This window comes from Malurus melanocephalus, unplaced genomic scaffold (assembly GCF_030028575.1).
Source record: "Malurus melanocephalus ecotype Western Australia unplaced genomic scaffold, MMel_1.1 scaffold_285, whole genome shotgun sequence".
Lineage (NCBI taxonomy): Eukaryota > Metazoa > Chordata > Aves > Passeriformes > Maluridae > Malurus > Malurus melanocephalus.
This window is the reverse complement of record NW_026623517.1, coordinates 85,038-107,752: the sequence shown is the minus strand read 5'-3', so window position 1 is coordinate 107,752 and position 22,715 is coordinate 85,038. Positions and strand designations below refer to the sequence as shown.

At 38.2% G+C, this 22,715-nt stretch overlaps 1 protein-coding gene across 1 annotated transcript in view; it reads right to left on the bottom strand.

Annotated features, from left to right (window-relative positions):
• Positions 1 to 22,715, bottom strand: part of ROBO2 (roundabout guidance receptor 2) — a 168,734-nt gene that overhangs the window by 129,493 nt on the left and 16,526 nt on the right. Inside the window, exons 2-4 of the mRNA XM_057376620.1 lie at positions 18,721 to 18,878; positions 16,994 to 17,114; positions 7,312 to 7,450 (exon numbers count right to left, since the gene is read on the bottom strand). Of these exons, the coding sequence (XP_057232603.1) occupies positions 7,312 to 7,450; positions 16,994 to 17,114; positions 18,721 to 18,878 (418 nt within the window). The remainder of the gene's footprint in view (positions 1 to 7,311; positions 7,451 to 16,993; positions 17,115 to 18,720; positions 18,879 to 22,715) is intronic.

The window sequence follows — 22,715 nt, the reverse complement described above, 5'->3', positions numbered from 1 at the left end:
GGAATATGTTAAAAGAGAAGAAAACCCTGCAGGCCAGACATTCCAGCASTATCAATGGTTGGAGCTCTTGAATCTTACTCCCACTTGAACATAACTACCAGCTTCCTTCTCCCTTCTTTCCTGAGGGTTTCATGGAAAAAAACCCTGCATAGTTAACAATCTTTACTTTTTAATTCTCTGATTAATAGTAAAAAAAAAAAAAAAAATAAACTGATAATAAAGTTAAACTGTCTGATATCCATACACTTTACAAGAAATTTAGAAATACTTTAATAGCCTAAAATTTATAAATACAGTATATAAACTATGTGGTTACTAAGCTTTTATTTAGTATAGTTTAAGGTTTTTGATACTAAAGAAATATTTAAGCACTAAAAGGATTATTTTGAGTCAAATTCTACATTAAATTTTACTGTGCCMCCTTYCTGAAAGACTGTTTTTTTACTGCARCCTTCTGTGAGTGGAAAATTCAGATAAACCCATGTTTGTGGCTCCTGCAACTGGCATTAAATTTTGTTTCTGAACTCTTCTAGGGACTTCATTAATTCTCTGAAATTTAACTATTTTAGGATGCAGAATAAGAAAGAATAAAAAGAAATAAGAACAATACTGTGACAATACTGTTTCTAGTGCACTGTCAGTGATCACTTCATAGATCACCAGTAGTTCACACAGCATAAGAGAAAACATGCAGGCAGGAGTGCTAGTTGACACAATTCCTTTATGGTTGCTGTCCATGGAGTTGTAAAGCTATTTTTCCAACCTTGACCCTTATGTAAGCAACTGGAGACTGTTTTCATGAATCTGCAAACAGACTGGCTGAAACAATAGCTCTTCTTCAGCTCTGGGGTGAGAACTGACACTTAACATGAAGCCAATTTAAATGTCAATGTTATTAACTGTTTCTCTGCTGATCAGTCTAACAGAGCCACCACTTTTGCTCACAGCTTTTAATATTTCAGACAAATGGAATGTCAGGAAACTCCTGAGTTAGTGTACAAACCTCTGGGGTGACTGTGGGATGATGCAATTATAGGACTTTATTCAATGTCAAGTTTTGAGGGATTTAAAATGTCAAAAAATGCTCTCATTTACACATTCACTTGGGCATGTATTCCTCAGACAGCCATTAGGAATATGCTTCCACTTACAGAACAGGAAGAGRTCAGTGACAGGCAAAATATCAACCAGAGCAAAGGGATACTCAACCAAAAGTGCAACAGGAGGGGGTACCCCACCRTCACTGGGGTACATCATCCTAATGCTATATACACAAAAATTAACCAATCCCTGCATCCATTTTATACCTCATCACCTCTCTATCTCTAAACAATAGCTTTGATTTTACAGAAGTTTCCTCAAATGGTTCAACACAGAGCTAAAAAGATGAATGCACTTGGCTGAGATCTGCCTGTTCACTTGTGCCCCTTGACTCTGCAAGTTACAAAGCAGCTCTCTCTGTGCCAGATGTGTATAAGAACATCCTCTGCAAACCTCCTCTGCTGCTTCCAGACATATGTAAGGATACAAATATCATATTAAACCTCTTTTTTTCACTGTCTCCTTTTGACAAGCTATTAAGAACATCCAATCTTCTCCCCTATGCTCTTCATAAAGGGATTTAATCTCTCCTTAATGCTTTAGCTTAAGGAAAAAGAAAGATGGGCAGGCAAATCATACAGGATCTAACCAGAGATGACAAATAATACATGTGATATAGCAAATATGAAAAACGTCCTTTTCCCCAACCCTTTATTTAAAACTGCTAATTGTTATTAATTGCAATAGAAATTTGCTGATGTAACCAAAGATTATATTCATTACACTACTAAAACACACTCTTTACTTTAATTAATTTTCAATACACATTAGACTGCATTTTGTTACAATCTGCACAGATATTAACTTGAACAAAGCACACAGAGCTGTAGTGTTATTAACTCATATTTCATTGAAAGGTCATTCTCCCCTTGGTTGTATCTAGAGGGTGCTGCAGTTAAATACCTCACCACCCTATCCACAGAATATAAATGGAATTGTGGAGCACTGCTGTTTATTCTCAAAAATTAMTGTCTYTCTTGCTTACAGAGCCTTATCTCATGGTCATGATGTGGCAGCTTGACCCTACTAGGTGCAAGGTGCCCACCAAAGCTCTCAGGAGAGAGCAACAGCTCTGCAGACATCAAGGTCAGTGAAGAAGGAGGGCAGGAGGTACTCCAAGGACGGCAGCTCCTCTCCCTGGGAAGGAAGAAGYGGCAGAGACAAGGTGTGATGAACTGACCACAACCCCCCTTCCCTGTCCCCTTGCACCTCCGTGAGGGAGCAGGTAGAGAAAACTGGGGGTCAAGTAGAGCTCAGGAAGGAGGTAGGGGGAGGGTATTTTTAAGATTTGGTTTTATTTCTCATTATTCTGTTCTGATTAGATTGATAATAAATTGAACTATCTTTTCTCMGAGTCTGCTTTGCCCATGACAGGAACCAGTGAGTGATCTCTYCCCATTCTTATCTTTACCCATGAGCCTTTCATATTTTCTGCCCCATGGCCAGCTGAGGAGGGARTAACAAAAAAGGCTTTGGGGGACACTTGATATCCATCCAAGGGTAACCCACCATGATGGAGTAATAAAATGAAAAACTTCTCTGGCTCTCAGGCTCTTTCTGGGTTTCCTCTTTAAAAAATCCAGCATTTCTGAGTTCATTAGGTTTGCATTTAAATCCATTTCAAAGATTTGCATCTGGAAGATATTTTTTAAATGTCCTGTTTTACTCACGAGAAGCTATGGAGGAAAGCAGAGAAATAGGTTTGCTTTATCAGTAAGTTTTATCCGAAGTGTGACAGACAGTGTTTCTGCCCAGACTATGCATATGCATAAAAAAAAAAATTCCAGTTTTAAAAACATAGCAAAACTAACATCTACACAGGCTTGTGTTGTTGCAGCTAGCACCYATCTCAGAATAAATTAACTCTGTGCTTTAAGAATGCTTATTCCCAAATAATTCCTAATGAACATTCCTAATCTTCAGCAAATAAGAAAGCTTACTGTGCTGTTTATGATTTTCACTGCTGTGTGTCAGTGCTATTTCGTTTAATAACCTACAATCTCTTCACACTTAGCAATATACCTTGTGTAAACTACACACCACTTTCCTTCTGAAGCATCACTCTTGGTTTTTCTGCCCACACTCCCACGGCRTGGGTGGTGCATAAAACAAATACCTCTTCCTGCTGGTGCAGTTGCCACTTTTCATCTCTGGTACAATATCCATCTAATCAGACAGTGCCTGTAAATGCAACTTAAAAGAGCAGGTTGTAATTTCATTAAAGATGTATTTACTGAGCTAAAACAGCTGTTCTGGGCTGGAATGCAAAAAAAAGGCCTATGTGATTGCTACTCACTCATTTTTAAGGCAACTGAAAAATACATTTGCTGAGCTAACCTCACTCTCCCGAAGAGCTGGCACTGCTAACTTCTTCTGAATAAAAGGTTTAAACAGTTATTATAGTGTGTCATAAATTTTGACTTGTAATTGAAAATCTCTTCACTTCCTAAAAAAAAAAAGTACTTATTACTTGCTATATAATTACAGACCATGCAGCTGCTCTCCTCAGCTTCGCTAGAAAATTTGAAGACATGAAACACTGTACAAACCTTATTCAAATGTTATTAAATTGCTAGTCATAGATCTGCCACTCTCATACTGTAGGCTCTCAAATAATGTAATTTTCTTCCTGTTGCCAGGACTAAAAAGTAGATGAATGAAAAGTTGATCCAGGCCATATTGAGTTCCCCACCACAGAGGACACCATCAGCTCCCTGGAAAGAAAGTATAATCTCTATTTCTGCTGAGCAGATATCAAAGAGAAAGATACCTGAACAGGTATCTGGAAAAAAAAAAAAAAAGCATAAAGACAAATTTTATTTCATTTTCAATAGGTCCTAATGATTATGCACAGCCACAATTGTCTAAGTCACTTTAGTACAATCTCTGTGCCATTTCCTTGTGTCACTTATAATGAAAAGAAACTCTATTAATAAAACGAACCTCATATTGCAGCCAAAGGCATAGGATTGGTGACCCCACAACATCCTGTTCACCTCCAGTAGTTTGACATGAGTCAGACCTGATTAACTATTCCCCAGCCTTTGTGTGCTGGGGAGGCTGTGGTGTGAGGCTGAATTTTTGCAGCAATTAAAGTAAAATATACACCATGTGCCTCTACCTTTGATTCACAATGCATTTCAGTTTTGGGTCACTGATTCAAAGTGGTCAGCTCCTGGAAAAAGGCTTTACGTACCCCAGACTTCACACTGGATTTTGAGTCTCTCTGCTGGTGCTGTATCAACATTTAAATCAGCAAGATATTAATTTGCTCAGATCAATTTAGGCTCCAACAAGAATTGCAAGGACTGAAGAACAGAATTAATACATTATCACAGTGGTGGAAAAGAAATAGGAAAACAGTAATCATACATAAGACATACTACTGTTTTTACCTAATATTTATCATGTTTTTAATTCTTGCCCAGTCATACACAGAGGAGCTCCAAGAGATGTGTCACAGTCTGAAATCTCCAGTCAGGTCCACAGAATGTTGAACAAGTAACCTCCTTTGACCACTAATGAGATCAGCATTTTCCAGGCATTTTAAAAACTGCTACTGAAAGAATCACCTKAAGGTTTTAAATTTAAAACACAATCACAGTTGGTTTAGATCAYCAGTTCAAAACAACTGAAATTGAGAATGAAGTTTTGCACCTTTAGAATAAACTATCTATCTCTTCTCAGATTTAAAGCATTATTCATATACTCCTGGATAATTACATAGACAATTGAACAAATAGCCACATGATTTTTTTATAAAGAATCATGTCTGCAAACGTCATAATTTCTTTAGAAGTTGGGTGTTTTTTTTTCTCATTTAATCCAATTGCAGCTGGAGATGCTTACAGTCCATCAGGGACCTTTATAATTAGGACTTTAACAGCCTGAAATTATTTTCCAATTATTACTCAACACACCAGTCGGTGAAGCAATATTGTTTATTTTTTGTCGCCAGAAATCACTGTGATTACTTTTCCCTTTGCTTTCACATGGGTCACTAAAAAAACTAAAAGTAAGTAAGGTGGAAAAACAGACAAAGATTTCTTAAAGTCTATGGATCCACTATCACTGATTCATTTGCATTCACCCGGAGCAATCTTCAGAAACAAAATGCATACAAAAATTCAGTTTGTCCCACTTTACTGTCACTGAACTACACACTTTTGAAAGCTGAACTAAMAACAGACACATTTAAAAATCTGCAGTAATTGTTGAAACAGGTACCTACCATAATTGTCTTGCAATCTAGGGATAAACCCAAAATTAAATTATTGAAAAAATCAAACAGACAGATGTGCAAAGATGTTCTACAGCTAAATGTTGTTAGCTATAGAAACAGGAAACTGATATTGAAAGTTATAAGACAAATAGCTCACAGATCTGCTTAGAAGTATTTATGCATGTAGGAAGAATAATAAAAGGAAGTCCTTGAGGGCTTTATATTTCACTGTAGATGTAAATATGCTTAATACAGGAGCTCAGAAGCTGAAAGATAATTTGTCTTTTACCTCAAAAAAAACAAAATTCTCACTTCAACAAGAGAGGAACAATTTTGACATTCTCTTCTTAATTTATAAAATTGCTAGATCATAATTTTTCATTCATCCATTCATTCAGACTATACCTGGGCAAATTTATTTGCTGGCATTAAAATAACCAGAAAAAAAATAGCTTTTGTTTTAGAGGTCCAAGTTTATCTTTCTTCATTAAGTACCATGCAAGCACAGTTTGGAAATTTCCACTTTTTGGACAGTGAACAAATGCTCACACATCATGCTACATAAATGAAAAATTACTGAATAAAAAGCATACAATGCTGATTATCAGAGGCATTTGCCTCTTGAAGTGCAGATATTTGAGAAAAAGAAGGAACACAGCCATTAAAAAATATCTCATAGAAGTGCAATCAAACCAAAGACTTTTGGTTCATCATCTATTACTTCTGCTTATGAGACCTAGAAGCAGACATGATTTAAAACAACAGAAGTAGCACAAAAACAAGAATAAATCACAGAAACACAATGTATTTACTGCGGACTACTCTACAATGCATAATTAAAGAGCAAGGAAAGAGAATAATCTTCCTGACATCCAAAAGTCTTCTTTTGAAAATCATATTTTATGTATTACATTCATACACATCTGTCACTATAACTGGCAAAACAGCTATGCCACTTTTTAATTTAAATTGCAAGAAAGCTTTTCTTTTTTAAAAAAGGACATATATATATATATATATATATATATATACAAATATGCATCTAACACAGAATTTTTTTTTCTAGATTATGGGGTTTTCCATTAATATATTCAACTGATGGAAAAGATCAACTATGGTGGGGAGGAAAAAAAAAAAAAAGGTACTATTCATGTCTACTGTTAAAATTAAAACTGTGCAAAAATAGATCAGGATTCAGAAGTGCCAGAAGGATTTGTTGGGTTATGGAGACCTGGGTTCTAATTCCAGTTCCCAGAGCTATTTCCACGTTGAGATTTTTAATGAAGTAATGATTCATCATCAAAACAAGAAAGAATTCCAGAAAATGAGGACCAAATATTGCTTTGTTAGCTGAAAGGAGCCAAACTAATTTAAAACCCTTTTGCAGGAGAGACTCCCTTCCCTTGCTCACTGGAATTTTCTTCTTATTTGTTCCAGACTAAATGAATCTTTCTTGAACACAGGGGGCCTGTTCCAGATTTCAGTTCTGCTTTACACTTCTGCTAGTCTGGCTTTTTGTTTCCTCAGGAGAAAGATTTCTCTCCAAGACTTAATAGACATGAACCAAGGAGCCAGCAAAGCCCACCATGCTCTGCTTGTAATTCACCTTGCCAGAGCAACAGTGCAACTCTCCTGCCAAGTTTTCTCCCTCTTGGTATCAGCCCATCATTCTGAAGGCCACTATCACTATTACAGTCCTAAAACATCTTTACTGTCTCCAATAAATTCACCGATTACCCATGTGCTCACAGCACCTACACATCACTTTTCTTCCCTCCACAGGAATCCATTAACGGGACAATTCAGCCAGGCTGGGTTTCCCTGCACAGCTGCCTCTGGGACCAGATTTGTAGTGCCAAAAGAGCAGCAATATGGGAATAAATCTTGGTCACAATGTCAAAGAACAAACTCTTAGTAGTAGGGATGGATTCCAGCACTGTGCAACAATTGAAATCTGAAAGTGTGGGGAACGTGAATGTTGCTCTCACCTTCCTCTYGGTAAGTCTGCGTCATCTTTCTTCCACCGGACTGTGGGTGTGGGATCCCCCTGCACCTGGCACCGGAAATCCACGGCCTCCTCCTCCAGCACCACTTGGTTAATCGGTCGCCTGAGAAACGTGGGCCGCTCTTGAAAGAGACATTAAAATTCCTCAGTGAGTCAGAGGGTTGAAATGAACGCTTTTTGACTTTTCAGCATCTCATTGCTAACCCATCCATCAAACAGAAAGGAGGCTGAGCTCCACAAATTCAGACAAGTGAGACTGATGATGTGCACAAAGAGCCAGGCAGAGGGCTGGCAGGCTGGAGTGGCAGGGACTGTGCCATCCCACCCTCCAGCAGGAGCCTGTGCCAGGACCGACTGCCCACCTGCCGGACAGTGGAGAGGCCGCCAAGGCCCTGCCCTTCCCTGGGAGTGCTGTGGCTCTGCAGCGCTGCACACACGGAGCCTGAGCTGGGAGCTCCTGCTGCAGCAATAGATGAGCTGCCAGTGGAGTCAGCCTGCCTTTCCTTTTGATGCTCCAGAGGAAAATTTAAACGCCGCATTACGCACCTCAGGCAATCGTGAACTGTCATGCACAGGACAGAGCTTCCCCGATCCCCATCGCCAACTTCACCGTGGAAAACCAAATTAAGGTCTGAATAATAGCTTCTGTTTACCCTTGTTATGTTAGGCTGCACGGCTACAAATAGTATTAATAACCATAATGTTGTACAGGCCTGCTTAAAATCCAGATGCAGAGCCACAATCTGATCTCGGTTATACTGGTACAAAATCCAAGTACCGGTAATTTCATTTGAAAGGATGTCACTAGGGTTAGTTTCCAAGTTGCCTTTGGACTGCACAAATTTTGTTCTGTCCTCTCAGCCATACCGCAACTTTTATTGTCATAAATGATTTATGCTAGCCAAACCATTACAAGACTGGGTTTATATGAAACAGTATTTCCACTCAAGACAGGAATTTATCATAAAGACATTTAAAACTGGTTACACACTATGTTTCACATTTCATTCTTAGCAACTTGAGGGATATGATGTCACTTAAAAAAATTCTCAAGATTCACACGATGCAAGGAGCACCAGATTCTGACTCAGGCAGTTTGTCTTGATAACAACAGAGCTCATTTTATAGGTTTGTTATGCATGATTATTATATGCAAATAACTTTTTAAAAAACTAAAAGAACATTAATAAGGTTGCAAAATCAAGCAAATCACACTTACTGACAGAATTAAGGCCATCTGAGTGTCTTTTAATCACTTCCTTTCTGTTTATTATGCCTTATGGGACTAGTTGCAATTATATGATCACATACTATTTTTCCCCCAAACATCTCCAGATTATTGGTATTAATTTAATGAGCAGGTGTTTAATATTTTGCTTTAGTTGTACTATTTAGAGGGTGGCCACCGTCATACTACTCAAACTTCACTTCAAAGACAGAATTACTAATTTCCTCATGACCTCTGTTACACCAATCTAAATGCCTCATAATCAAAACATTTTCATACCTCTGAGGTACGATAGAGATCTTAGAAAGCAAGGTAAAAAGTATCTGCTAAATTTTGATGTTCAACCTGAGCCACGAAACTGCCATTTTTTTTTTTTTTTTGGTGGTGGGGGTGGGTAGAAATTAAGCATTAATTTTGTGTGTTCAAAGCTCAGCTTCCATTAATTCAACAGCAGACAAAAAAAGTGTTCACCACTTTCACAAATCAGAATATCACTCAGAAAATGAGGAACACAAAACCACCTGTTAGTAATTATGTAAATGAGTGACAGCATCACACAGGAATCCCATATTAGCAGGGAAACCTATTGGCAGGGGAAAACATATTTTGTCAGCAGAAGAATAGGCATGCTCAAGAATCTACAGCACTTTTTCAGATGACAGAGATAAAAACATGTCTAACGGGCAAAGATTCTTCTCTCCAAACCATTGCTTTTGTCCTATTCCTATTCCTGCCCAGTATATGCAGATTCCAGCAATGTTTGGGCAAGTAAATTAATTTCTAGCCTCTCTGTACACATTGAAATCTTGATAATTTCCCATTTCAAGTCTGTGTACAAGCCATATCCAGCTGCTGACTGCTTCCTTAATCAATTTACCTCCTTTTAGCCCAGAAATATCATTTTTCACACCTGGAACCCAGCAATTTCACAAGTCCAGTCCCCCTTCCAACTATCCATGCCTCTCCCTCCTTTGTACCACACAGTAAATAGAATCCTCTGCACTGAGTGTTTGGTCTACACTTGAACTGGAGCTCCTTTTCCCCAGGTCACCCAAATACAGCCTACGAGAAAAATCAGCTGAAGAACCCAAGCACCACCCAAGGAGAGTGACAGCAGCAGGAGCACAATGCAGTTATAGGAAAATGCTGCCCAGATCTGCATTCTGCCTGGGTTCTCTGATGTGTGAATTGATGACTATTACCTTTTTTTTAGGCAGGTGTGCATTTGRTTAAATTTAGTGAAAATTCTGTGCACAAGCCAAAACAAAGTACATCTCTGGCATAGTGCAGCTATTTCCCAACATATTTTAGGCACCCATATATGAGGCACTTGCACTTCTCAGGACAAAAAGCTTCCTCCATTCCTCGCCTTCAAATTTTTGCCCATTTCACTCCCTTTTGCCCCCATACTGCATGGACTTCAATATTCTTAGAGAAGAGTGAATTATTTTCTCAATTTAACTTTCTCAATTAAAATCAGTTTTCCAGTCAGACATGGAAAGTTTTGGATAAAGTCATTTTAATTTGACAAACTTATTAAAACTGGACAAAGTGTTTTTTAAAAAAAAAGTTTAACCTTAATACTAAGCAATGTAAATACACTTGTAATTATGTGCCTCTAGAAGCGAATAGCTTAGGGAAAATTTCTGAAATTTAAAAAAAAAAATATATTCTTTGTAACTTCTCTCCTAAGAGCTCTGACCAGCTCCTGCTCTGATTTCATACAAAATACCCTCTTCATTTCAGCATTTGTTTCTCAAGACATGATCTTAAACTAAGAAATTCAGATCCAGATCAGCATTCTAATCRGTGATTTAGAGGCCCTCGTTCATCCCCTTTGAATTTAAATGACTATGTGTATACCTGTACATAGGCTTCRTCTGCCTACAAAAATTATTTTAGACCACATTTACAAAAGCTGCATGTAAACAGCTACGAAATTAGCATGTGCATACTTATGAAATTGGTACTTGTGGCTGTAAATTCTTGTGTTCAGGAGATGAGAAAATAAATTCCTGTCTCATTTTGAGGAGAAGACAGCTGAGGAGAAAGTAAATGGCCCTGAGGTCATTAGGTAAATCACTGCATTCCATATCAAGGCAATTAGGAGAATACATCTGTTTGTTTCAGACCAGCTTCTAAAACTGTATATTTTCAAAAAAAATTAAGAAGTTGCTAGAAAGTAAATACCTATGAAATGGCACAGCCCAGTTAGCAAGGACATGCAAATACCRGCAACTGCTGGTTCCATTTTGCCATCATCTCTGCATTTTGCACAGCGTGAATCAGGAAAGAACAAGTTATCTCTCCTGTTGTTTCCTGTATTTGTATCACTCAGAAAACCCCTTGAATATGTCCAATAGCTAATTATACAGCTATAGAGTGATCAGAGTGAATGCTATTGCCAATGCAATTAACATTCTTTATGTGAGATTAACTGGATTTGAGTCACCTGCATAACTTGCTTACAATGTTAATCTCTCAGGAGACACAGCGCTGCTTGCCCAAGCATGCTAAATAAAGAAGATTTCTTTGCACAGCCAGGTCAAATTTAGTTTCAGAGCTAATCTTGGGGGAGGGAGGGGGAGCATGATTTTTGTATTTTTTCTTCTGAAATGGTTTACCCATAAATAAAGCCTTGTGGTATAATTAAATATTGTTATTCTGTCAACAGCATCTAGAGCACAATRTATTTGAGAAACAAGAAAGGGTGATAAATTAAAATCATAGACATATATAAAATTTTTAATATAGCTATTTTATAAGCTTTCACTGAGTAAATAAAGCACCCACTTCCCAGACTTTCTCTGATGAATATTAAAAATCTTTGAAGAGAACTATAAAATAGGTCATGGTTATATGTCATGTCAACCAGTCATGCTATTACTAGGGTGACCTTTCTAACTTCAGAATAAACTTTGCTGGCAGTTATAAAAGGGAATTGTTAATGTAATCTGGACACACAGCTACAATCTGTTGTAGTGCTTGAGGTATGTACTGCAAGAAAAACTACAGATCCTAGCCAGAAATAGGAAAATGCTTTCCTTGCTCTGGGTGCTGACACAAGTTAACCTCAGAACTCAATTTTTCCCATATTTAACAATTGGTCTGAGTATCACAGTCTATTAGAGAGACTCAGATGACCTTCAGATGTATTATTGCCCTTTCCCTGTTCCTCAAAAAGTTAGACAGCCATACATGGGGCCTCAATCTAATTAAAATGATCCTAACCACCTTAATATATTTTCTCTGCTGAGGCAACTGCTACAGTGAAGGATTTGATGGTCCTTATAATGTAGGGCCTCAATCTAATTTAGWATTGTTCTTGTTTTCTCTGCTGGAGAGAAGACATCATCTTTTTAAAATGTTTTTCTGTTCTAGAAGGAGTATTAAAACACAAATTAAAAGGGTTTGGGAAGGGATTTAAAAACAAAGAGTTACAAATAAAGGCCTTTTTTCACTTTAGCATTCCGATGCAGAAGGGGAAAAAAGAAACATTAGATAGCTGGAAGCAAATTTCACTTCAGAATGCTGTCAATAGCATCGATACTTCWTTAAATGCAACGTGACCTGGATGAAGAAAAGCTCTCTGCCAAAAAATAACATGTGGAAGAAGACAGGATATTACAATCCTACTAAATTTATCTRTGTTGGCCAAATAAATGAAAATAGAATTGCAAAAGCAGGTGGTTTTATATTTAAACACTTCCTTCTACTACACCTTTTGATGCCTTTCTCCCTTTTTCATTTGTGATATAAGCACTTATGTAGAAATTGCAAACTCCTACACTCTAAACAGCACCCAAGGTGTGATGAACATGCACARTAAAGGCATGGAACACCAATAAGAGGCAAATGCAGTAAAATGATTACCAATTGCTAATGTTTTTTTCCTCTGATACACATCTACAACCATGTCAATTATAGTTTTTACTGACCATTTTAGATAAACTTTGGGGACCAAATCAGACCCTTTATCAGAGCTGCATCATTATCCTGTTACAACTTCTTGGAATCTTTCGATAACAAATATTCTAAAGCTAAATCGCCTCAAGTAGACTGCAAGTGGAAAACAAAGAGATTTGAAGAAAACCAGGAGGAGCTTTGATCTGAAGGACAAAATACACACTGCTGATTTCTCCCTGTTGACCTATGAACCTGTACCTGGTTTTGGTAAATTTTTCCATGTGACTGGGAAAGCTTTCCAAGATACAATGGGACTAGACTCAGYTAAGGCCTTCCACACAGGCAGAGCTCAGGAAGTTAAAATGGAGCACAATATCATTATTAAAGGATTTTTGGGATTATTTTTGCTCTAATGACATGTCATCATAGTGTACTCTTTCTGAAACTAGGGTTTCTCTTTCAGCCTGACAATATCTACAGAACATCAAACACAAATACTCTTCAAGCATCAGACAAAAATACCTCTTCATCCCTCAGGACCTTATTAGCTGAAAAAAGGTTCAGATACCAAAGCTAAAATCAAAGATTAATCCAAAACAATCTTTAATATGTCCAAATTGACATATCTTGCAAAGGCATTTTTGTACTCTTCTTACTCATGCTTTATATTCTTTTGAGGCTCTTCTAAATTTATCTTTTTCCACTGCTTGATGGCAGCCTCTTGAAGTTGATATACTAAGGCTTTCATTGATTTCACTGAGCTTTAGAATCAATATACAAGATATACCTTTGTACATTCTCTTCAAACATACCATTTTAAGTGCAAAGGAGAATAAAAGAGTCTGAAATAGTTAAAACAACTTGAAAACTTATCTCAGAACAGCGAACCAGCATGACAAAATGATAAAGGTTATCTTAAGGAGTAATTCCCTCTTTATTTAATTTCTGGCTCCATGTTATCTATTTACAAACAAAGCTTTCTTACAAATTGGAATGAAACTGTTTCTGTTTTGCATCTTGTTTTAATTCTGTTCAGCCAAGGGCTATGAGCCCAAACACAAGCAATGCAGCCTAATTTGTATCACTTACACTTAGGAAATTGGCCTTTAGAATAGTGTGTACACAGTAATCAAGTCCCATRCTGCCTCCTTTTGTGAACATTAGGACTGAGGTTATTAACTTTCTTCAAAYTTAAGACTCTGTGACAGACCCTGACTTTCTGCTTTACTCCAAGAGTACACCTTGGAGCCTCATAAAGGCAAAAAGTAGCAGTAATGCTTGAAAAAGAAGACCAACAAAACATAGTGCACGTTTATCACTATTCAAAACATGCTTTTGGATAGCTCTGCTTATATGATCTTTATGGCATTCTACTGTGAAAGTCTGCCAGTTTTCTGCTAATACAAGAATCATGATTTGGGAACAAAGTAATGCAATCTGCATTAACACTACCAACGTACAGTTAGTAGTGCCTAAATGGTGAAAACAATGTTTCCTATGCAAATAAACTTGAAAACAAGAGTAAAAGTTCTACATGTATTATTTATAACTATCTCTCAGTAAAGGTTATTGAATGGGTACCTAGCCAAGTGGACTTATTCTGCACATGGGAAAATTTTATTTTCTCCCCTTACTGCTTTCCAAGGCTCTTATGGCCCATTTTCTTGTTTCTAAACTGAGGAAAGGTATAATCTTTCAAGCTAGGCTTCCAYGCTGTTCCCCTTGAGCCACCAGTTCCCACCACACTGACTCAGTTTTTCCAGAGGCAATGCCTCAAGCTAAATTTACTGTACAGGGAGCCAGAGATCTGTCACAAGTCACATGCAGAAGTTAACTTCAGGTATTACAGAAAAACTTGCAAAGCCAAAAGTAACAAGTAGCTGGCTCCTGGAAAGGTTTGTGAACTCATATGAAACAGCTCCTTTTCCTACATATTATGTTTACTAAGGCTCCCTTCACACTATGGAAAGGGTTTGGAGGGTTGTTATTTGGGAAAGGAATGAAGACATGACTAATCAGATAATTAATATACATTCCATTCCAGAATCAGCACCAGCTATAGGGTTGCACTCACCTAATAAAATTCTCAAAGTCTCTTAGTTAAGGTCTCTTTTTTTCTTATCATGAAGTCCATTTTCAAATATGTTCAAAACAGTTGAAGTTTGGCACATTAAAATGCATTTAAGTATTTTTGGCATATTTTTCCTCAACATTTGCAGTCCTCCCATATTCCTTGGACCTGTGACTCATATTAGAGSAAGGCTGTGGACATCCCTAACATGATCCTGGTGGTTTTGCCTGTGTTCAATGAAGCCAATTTAAACATGGAGAGCCAATCTGTTGTTTCCCAGAGTCACTGGATTTATTGTGCGTGCTTAKATTGGACTGTCCAGTAGATACATTTCTTCCTGGAAACATCATGGATAAAGCTCTCCAGTCACTGCACACATCCCTGCTCACACACAGGCTGCTGCCTGGAGCCCACGAATGGAATACAACTGCTATGCTGCTGGAAGGCACAGACAAATCCCCTCCTTTTGTATGGACAGACCAGGACTACCCTGGGCATGACTCCACGGGGAGCCCAGKGCACCAACGCAGAGCTGCAGGGCCAGGAGGCAGCCAGGAAATGGCAGAGGACAGTCAAACCTTCTTGTGAGACAGCTGATCATAACCTGAGCACCTGCCTCCTGCATGCTATCCTTGCAAAGCAAAAAAACACAGTGGGAAGGTATCTGGGAATACTCATGTAGAAGGGGAATTGTAGACAGGAAGATAACTGCAGTAGGGAATTTTAAATACAATTTTCTTTAGGTAGTCTAACACAATTATGAAGGATTAAAATATCTAATTTCATTTATTGCTGATTTTGTTCAGCATTCATCAAATAGTTTTAGATTGTATTTTGCAAGTTGATTGCTATGATTATACCCTGTAAAAAATCAGAATATTGTAATTGGCTACGTATTATTTTACATATCAAGACAAACCTAATATGTTTCATAGCTCTGCAGGATATGAAATTACATGCACATTTCAGTTTTCATTCCTACAGTTCAATGCTTTTTAACAAATTATTTTCTTAAGGATTTCTTACGGCTTTGTAGTTTAGGACTGCAATCTGCTTGCTATCCACAGGGAGTATTACCAGAGATTAGCAGTACTTAAACTGATGAAGGAGATATGTCATGTCTCTTTTGCATCTGTATAAAGCTACAACTTTAACAGATTGGATGCAAAGGGCATAATAATTTGATAGAAATCCTTTCTCTAGGTTTTTTTTCTGCAAGGTAKAATAGTTCAGTCTTTAAAAGACATATGTTTCCATGAATCCACAACAAACCAGTTGGAGTGGAAACCTTTACAGCCTTGTAAAGCTGGAAAGCAGCATATCCTCAGAAATATCTTGTCTAGCAGAAATCTTTCCTAGCCTTTTGTGAAACCCATAATATGTATTTTTTAAGTGGATAAGCAAATGTTGAATTGCACACACAGAGATGGCAAGCAGTACATGTGACTGCGCTTTCCAGTGCACCATACCAGGCAGAAGGTGAAAAAATCAGGAGCATCTGATTCACAAAGGACCTTAGGATTTCTATTAAAAGTCTCTCTGGGGTTACAAATGGTCTTGTTTGGAATTTCAGTACTGCTTCAAGGATATCAAAGAGGTGTAGCAGGAGGGAACATTAACACTATTTCTCCTTCTCTTTTGTCAGCATGGACATGTTTCCTTTAGCAGYGTGGGTTTTTTTCCCTATTGATCTTCCTTTGTTTGCTCAGAACCTCTTGACTAATTCCTACAAAACCACAGCAGTAGGAGGTACCACAGCATCATTTTATGGCTTTGCTTCTTGTCCAGTTGTTAGCAGGATGGATCCAGCTCTAGGTTTGGTTATTACTCAGTTTTTGCTCTGGGCCCTACCCATGGGCAAGTGCTCCTAACAACTAATTTCTTGCCTTGCTTATCAGGTCTAGAAGCTCTTTCATACAGAATAATTGTTCATTTTTGATTCATTCAGCAGCACCAAAACCCTAAATCATGTCCTGGCTTACAGGATTAAAAACTGTTTCAGATGCTCTAAAAAAATTAATGACAAAAGTTATCTCCAAATACTGAAAATTTTGATTTTGCAATTTTCTCCAATGGTCTTTACTGAACAAGTGAGTTTTTCTGTGCTTTCCTACAGAGGTTTGATTTCACAACCCCTTGGGAATATAAAATTATTTAAATAGGCAATCCTGGTCTAAATCTCTGGTAAGCAGGCATTATCAACTGTATTAGAAGTAGCTTAATTACATTTGGCTATTCTGTGAGAGAGAACGTTTTCCTGCATTGCTATCTCTGGTCATGCACATCACTGTGGACCTCCAATTACACTGAAACTATGTGCTTAGAAGGAAAATGTTGACTCATCACASCTCCATCATTATAAACTGCAGCTTTGAACCTTGCTTTTCTCATGAGCCCCCCAGGATAATTCAGTCTATGACATTTGTAGGGAAAAAGTAATAAAAGCAGGGGTGTCTTTACCAAAGACGGTCAGCTCTGCGGGGTCACTGTCRCGCTCCCCCACCATGTTGGTCCCAACACACGTGTACATTCCTGCATCACTTTTTCTGGTGTTGGAGATCATCAGCTTCCCACCACGGATCTGTTTCAAAACCAGGAATGTATTTTAACTTCAGATAAAGAAAATATATCAGAATAAGTGCTGCCTTCTCAGGCAACAGGTTCCACGACCAAGACATCTTGAAGTTTTCTTTGTAAGTACATGTATAGCTTTAAAACTATATACTTACATATTTAAATACTTTTAAGTTGTTCCAGAACACATTTTTATCTCACTGAATAATTTCAACTTGCAGCTAATTTCACCTACATTTCATTTTGTTCCTTTGGCTTTCATTAAATTCTTTACATTTCAAAGACTGCATTTCTTGCTGTCTCTTGGCAGCAAGAGTGCTTTTATTTCTTGCTTGGTGATATGTAAAGTACTCTTGACATCTCTTGCAAAAAAAAGGCAATTGACTTAGTTTTATTTAGTTATTTTACTGATGTCTTAACAGTTTCCTTGATCACTAATAAAGACAGATTTTCTCTTTTTGTTGAGGCAAACAGACTGAACCTGGCCCAAACTGGGAATTCACCTGACTCTTAATATTTTCTTGGCTATAAAGGGTGCTTAGAGAGTTAAAGCGCAGGGTGAAAGAAGTGAAGTAAAAATTTGCAGCTTGTGAAGTCACAGTGTCAAAGGTTAGACAATGGGGTGCTTCAGAATAAGCTGGGAATACAGCCAAAGAAACTTGAGAGTCAGGGAATGGTAGCCAGTTCCCTGCCACTCCTTGCTTTTCTACTCTTGAGTAGACCCAAGCACAGACAGCCTGGTCCACGAACAGCAACAACTTCGATTCTTTGGCTTGGAATAATTCCTTCAGCATCCAGAGCCACTAMCAAGCTTCTGATAGTACTTCCATGTTGAGTAAGGTCAGCACTGAGTCATTACATACAGCATAAAACRTTATTGAAAAAATATTAATGGTGAAAAACTAAGTATTAAAAAAATTAAGAATGTTTTTGTATCCTTAATTTATCCCATTTGCTTGCACTGACCATGATTTTTATCTCTATTCAGTTGATAAGTTAAATATTTCTGCTGGATCCTTTTTCATTCAGTACAAGAAATGAATGGTCATAGATTTCAACCAGTATTACTGATTTGCTCAACATTTATTCCTTTTCAGGAAACATAATTCTTTAGCGTATGACTTCAGCCTCCACTTAGACACATCCAAATTACTGCAATAACTATAACATTACCAATATCATTCTAAGATGCACTTTTTCTCAGGGATTATTTGTGCATTTGTGCACCTCATGGGTATGGCTGAATTTGTTTATAAAACATCTCTCTGATATTCTCAGTTTGGAGAAATGAGATGTAGAAAAGGTAAGACCAACCTGGTCAAAGACATCCACTGAGCCCCTCACCTAAATGAGCACCTTCCACGACCAAATCTCCAGTTCTAATGGATCTCCATTACACTGGTATTATAAACCAATCCTCAAAGAAGTTCAAGCTGGAGAGCCAGACTAGAAGCAATAAACAGCCTTCTCCTCTCATTTGGGAAAGCTTGGAGAGGGCAAACTGCCAGGAATAACGAYGAGTCTTTCCAGGAAAGGCTATAAAGCTGTGTAAGTTCTGCTGCACTCAGCTGTGGGCCCTGTGTCTASGGATAAAAAAACTGAGTTGTACTCACGCTGATCCGCTCCTCCCTGTCATCAATACGGACTTTATCTTTCTTCCAGTAGATGGTAGGCTCAGGGTGCCCTCGAGGTGGCTGGCACTCCAGGATTGCAGGCTCTCCAGCTGCCACCACAACATCTGTAGGGTTTTGGCGRAAGTCATCCCGTAGCACTAAAGTGAAAAATGAGGCAAAGAGGAAAAAAATTAATAGAGGTGATGAAACTGTAAGTGGAGGGRAAAAAAGTACAAACACATAATATTAAACAAACAAGTCTCAACCATTAACAGGTGATGACTTTGCATCTTATATTGACTGCAAAAGATTTCATAAATTAAGCCAGGGAGATATTCCCTTTTGTCCACTGGAGGCAGATTTCACATACATGGCCTTCATTTTCTGGTTTTTTGTTTTTTTTTTCCCCTCTCCAGATAAGAACACTGCTCTGTATTTAAGTTAGAAAGACTTGTAGAACCCCTTACACTTGTTAATCTTGACAGGGTCACTTCTCATTGTAGCAGAAGGAGCATTGCAGGTTGGATGTTGAGTTCTTTTCATAACAGAAAACAACCTGTTGAATATCTGCCTTGCCTGGGTCTCCAACKCCAGCACAAGCTGGGCAAAAAAGGGACAGAACTACCAGTGTATTGCAGACCTATACCCTGATAAAGGGCATTGCAATTATTACTGTTACTATTGCACTTCTGGCAAATACTTGCCAAGATAGTCACTAGTTTTGAAAGATGTCAGAGAAAAAAAAACAAACTATAGTAATGTACTTCTAGCATATTTATTTCTTCCTTGTGTATTTTTAGTTCTAACATTTTGGCCACTTTGACCAGCCCTGTCYCACTACATTGAAAAGAAAGGATTTAAATCACCAAGATATTTGAGACCTAAATTAGGCAACACAGGTTGGTTTCTTATGTAAATCAAGCTCCTGTAAAGGGTTAGGTCCAACTAGCTGGCTTCAGTGTGGCAGAACAATACCCACTTCATCCTAATTCTTCCCTGTGTGTCCTAGTCTCTAGGTTAATTGACATTCTTATAAACATAAAACTGAAAATAGCTCTAGATGAGCTACTGAAATAGAATTTAGGGCATTGCCCCTCCTTGAATTTCAGCTACGTGTGGCTTTCATTACAGCTTTAAAACAGCTCTCRCCCTTAATGGAACCAGGGCCCTCTGAGAAATTAGAAAACACTGTATCCTAGCGAAGGGGCAAGTCAGGAAGAGTTCAGCAGAAATTGCTCAGTCTCATTTCATAAGCAGAGATAATTTACTRCTTTCAATGTTAATAAAATGTGCCCCATTTTAACATTTGGAACTAAATATTTTTCTCTTCTCTAATAARCTGGAAGAAAAAATATGATTAATATATACAAGAATTGGCCTCTGAATAGCCTGAGGTGATTGGGCTGTATATATGTGGCACTCAAAATGAGATGGAGGCAACTTTTATTGTTCTCCATTTTGGGATACACAGGTAGATCCCAGAGGAAGGAGGGAATTAATTGGAAGTTAATTCCTTTTCTTACACGTGCACACAAAAAAAAGAGTGACAATTTAGGTCTCGTTCTTGAAGCATAAAATAAAAGTAACAGGAGGCAGCTGGCAACAAATGCAGCTCTGGCAAGAACCTGTAGTCTTCTCAGGTGACACACCCAACAGACAACAAAAAACTTAATCCCCAAAAATTTCTGAATAATACAAACCACTCATACACTTCTGATGCACAATAAGCAAGTTGGCATGGAATGCAAGTTATAGAACTTCAAGATCAAATGGAAGAAATAACTCATGCAATGCAGAGCACAGAATTAGTATGATGAAGATCATGGAGTGTTGACTATTTGGCAGTACAACACGCTGCAAAGCCAAGAAAGTCAATACCATGGGAATGTCAGGGGAAAAAAAAAAAAAAAAAAACCCAAAAAAACAACAACAACAAAAAAAAAACAAAAAACAAAAAACAAAAACCACCAGAAAAAAAGTCTTACAGAATGATGGTTTTTAGGAAAGTATCTTCGTATGTCTCTGTGATCCCCATGATACAGAGGAAGAAAAAGTACTTCTAGACAATGTTATACCCACTTTTCTATAAATGGCAAATAGATAAAAATTAACTTCTTCCATTATTGTAACAYACAAAATAAATATTATTTTTCTTGGCTCAATTCTATTTGCAATCACAGAACTTCAGTGCAAATCCATCAGTGGAAAATCCCCAGAAAATCAGCAGATCCCACCACATAATGGCTTTATATTCCTGACTCCTAACTCCTGGCAGCAATATTAGCAAAAGCATTTTCCTTGAACATTTCACACTGCTATATGAACCTGACAAACACAGTTTCTGGGAGTGATACATAGCAAATTACATTAACTTTCTCTGAATCATCCCAGCAACTGTGTAAGGTTCCAATCAATCTCAAAATATGAGGCTAAGAGGTGATTTGATTTTATCACATTCCTTTACCCAAASTCTCACTGCAAAACTGGCTTGAATAGAAGACAAAATTGATGCTAMAGGCTTTGCTTAATCTTGCTCTGTACATCAGTACATATGTGAACCTTGAATAGATATATCTCATCATTTCTATCTAAGCCATTCTGTGTTTTGGAGAAAAAAATGGTTGAAGAAAAAAGAAATAAGGGAAAAAATAAAGCAGTGACAGAAAAGCAAAAATAAGAGAAAAATGCATGAAATATAAATGAAAGCAAGTAAATAACTCTGAGAGGAAGAGGGGGAACATTAACTTTAGGGAAACTAAAAAGGAAAAGCCAGGTAAAGGAAGGGGGGAAAAAAAGGAGCAGAGAGAAAAATCAAGGTAAAAAGCAAAGGGTACAGGCTGCCATTCCTGTGAKTCAGTATTTTAATGCAATCTAACAACAATGAAATAAAGCACAGACGTTAATCTGATCAGCTCAGCCACCCCAGAACAACCAAATACCACCCCAGGAGAGAGGGAGCAGGGAAGAGGAGGACAGAGCATGAGTTGGCGAGCTTGGCTGTCCTCCTGGAGCAGCACAGGAAGCCACAGAAGGGAGGAGCATCAACTGAAGTTGAGTTCACACGTATTAGCACAGTGAACGGGAAAGTTACAGCGCAGCTTAGTGCACTCACCATATCTAATGGTACAATCATCTGTGAAAACAGAAAAATGATWGAGAGCTGCAGAATATTCCTCAGCCAATTATCCACAATTGCTGGGTACTTCCAGATAACCAATCCTGAGCAGATCATCCTCTCCACGAAGAGGCGAGAGGCTTTTGTTCACTTSAGACACCAGCCATCCTCAGGACCCTTTTGGCAGGCATTAATACTAATATTTGAAAAATTCAACACAGACAGAAAAATATTGCCACCAGCCTCCTCATTCTCATCCTGTGCTCCTGTTTTGTTTTACTCTGAYTTTAACAGAAGTTGCACAGCTCCCTTTGTGCTTGCATGGGTGTTTCCTTACATTTTTGGGTGTTGCRCTCTTTACTGTGAGAGATGCCCCATCCCTGGAAATATTAAAGGCCAGCGTGGTTGGAGCTCTGAGCAACCTGCCCACGGGGCACTGGATGATCTTTTAAGTCCTTTCCAAGCCAAACTTTTTTTGTGATTTTTGTGATTAAACAAGGGGTGCCAAAGGGAGAGATGACCCCCACCCTGCCTGTACCCCCTGGGACTGCAGCATGGCCTGACCCCCAGGGCTGCTCCCTCTGCCAGCCCGACAGCAGCACAAACATTCTCACAAACAAACATTCTCACAAACCTCCTCACAAACACCCTCACGTTTCAAAACTCAAAGCCTCGGAAGGGCGAAAGCTCATGGATGGTTAAGCCTGCTGTCTGGAAAGGCACCGTGGGACTGCAGACTTGCAGAGAGCAACTAAAGCTTACGCACAGCCCACGACAGCACTGCGGACAAAAGTTAATTAAAGTTTGATGGGTCTCTTTGTGTCTCAAACAAGCTGATGCTGCTCAAACACCAGAGACGTCTGTGAGCGATCATGGCAGT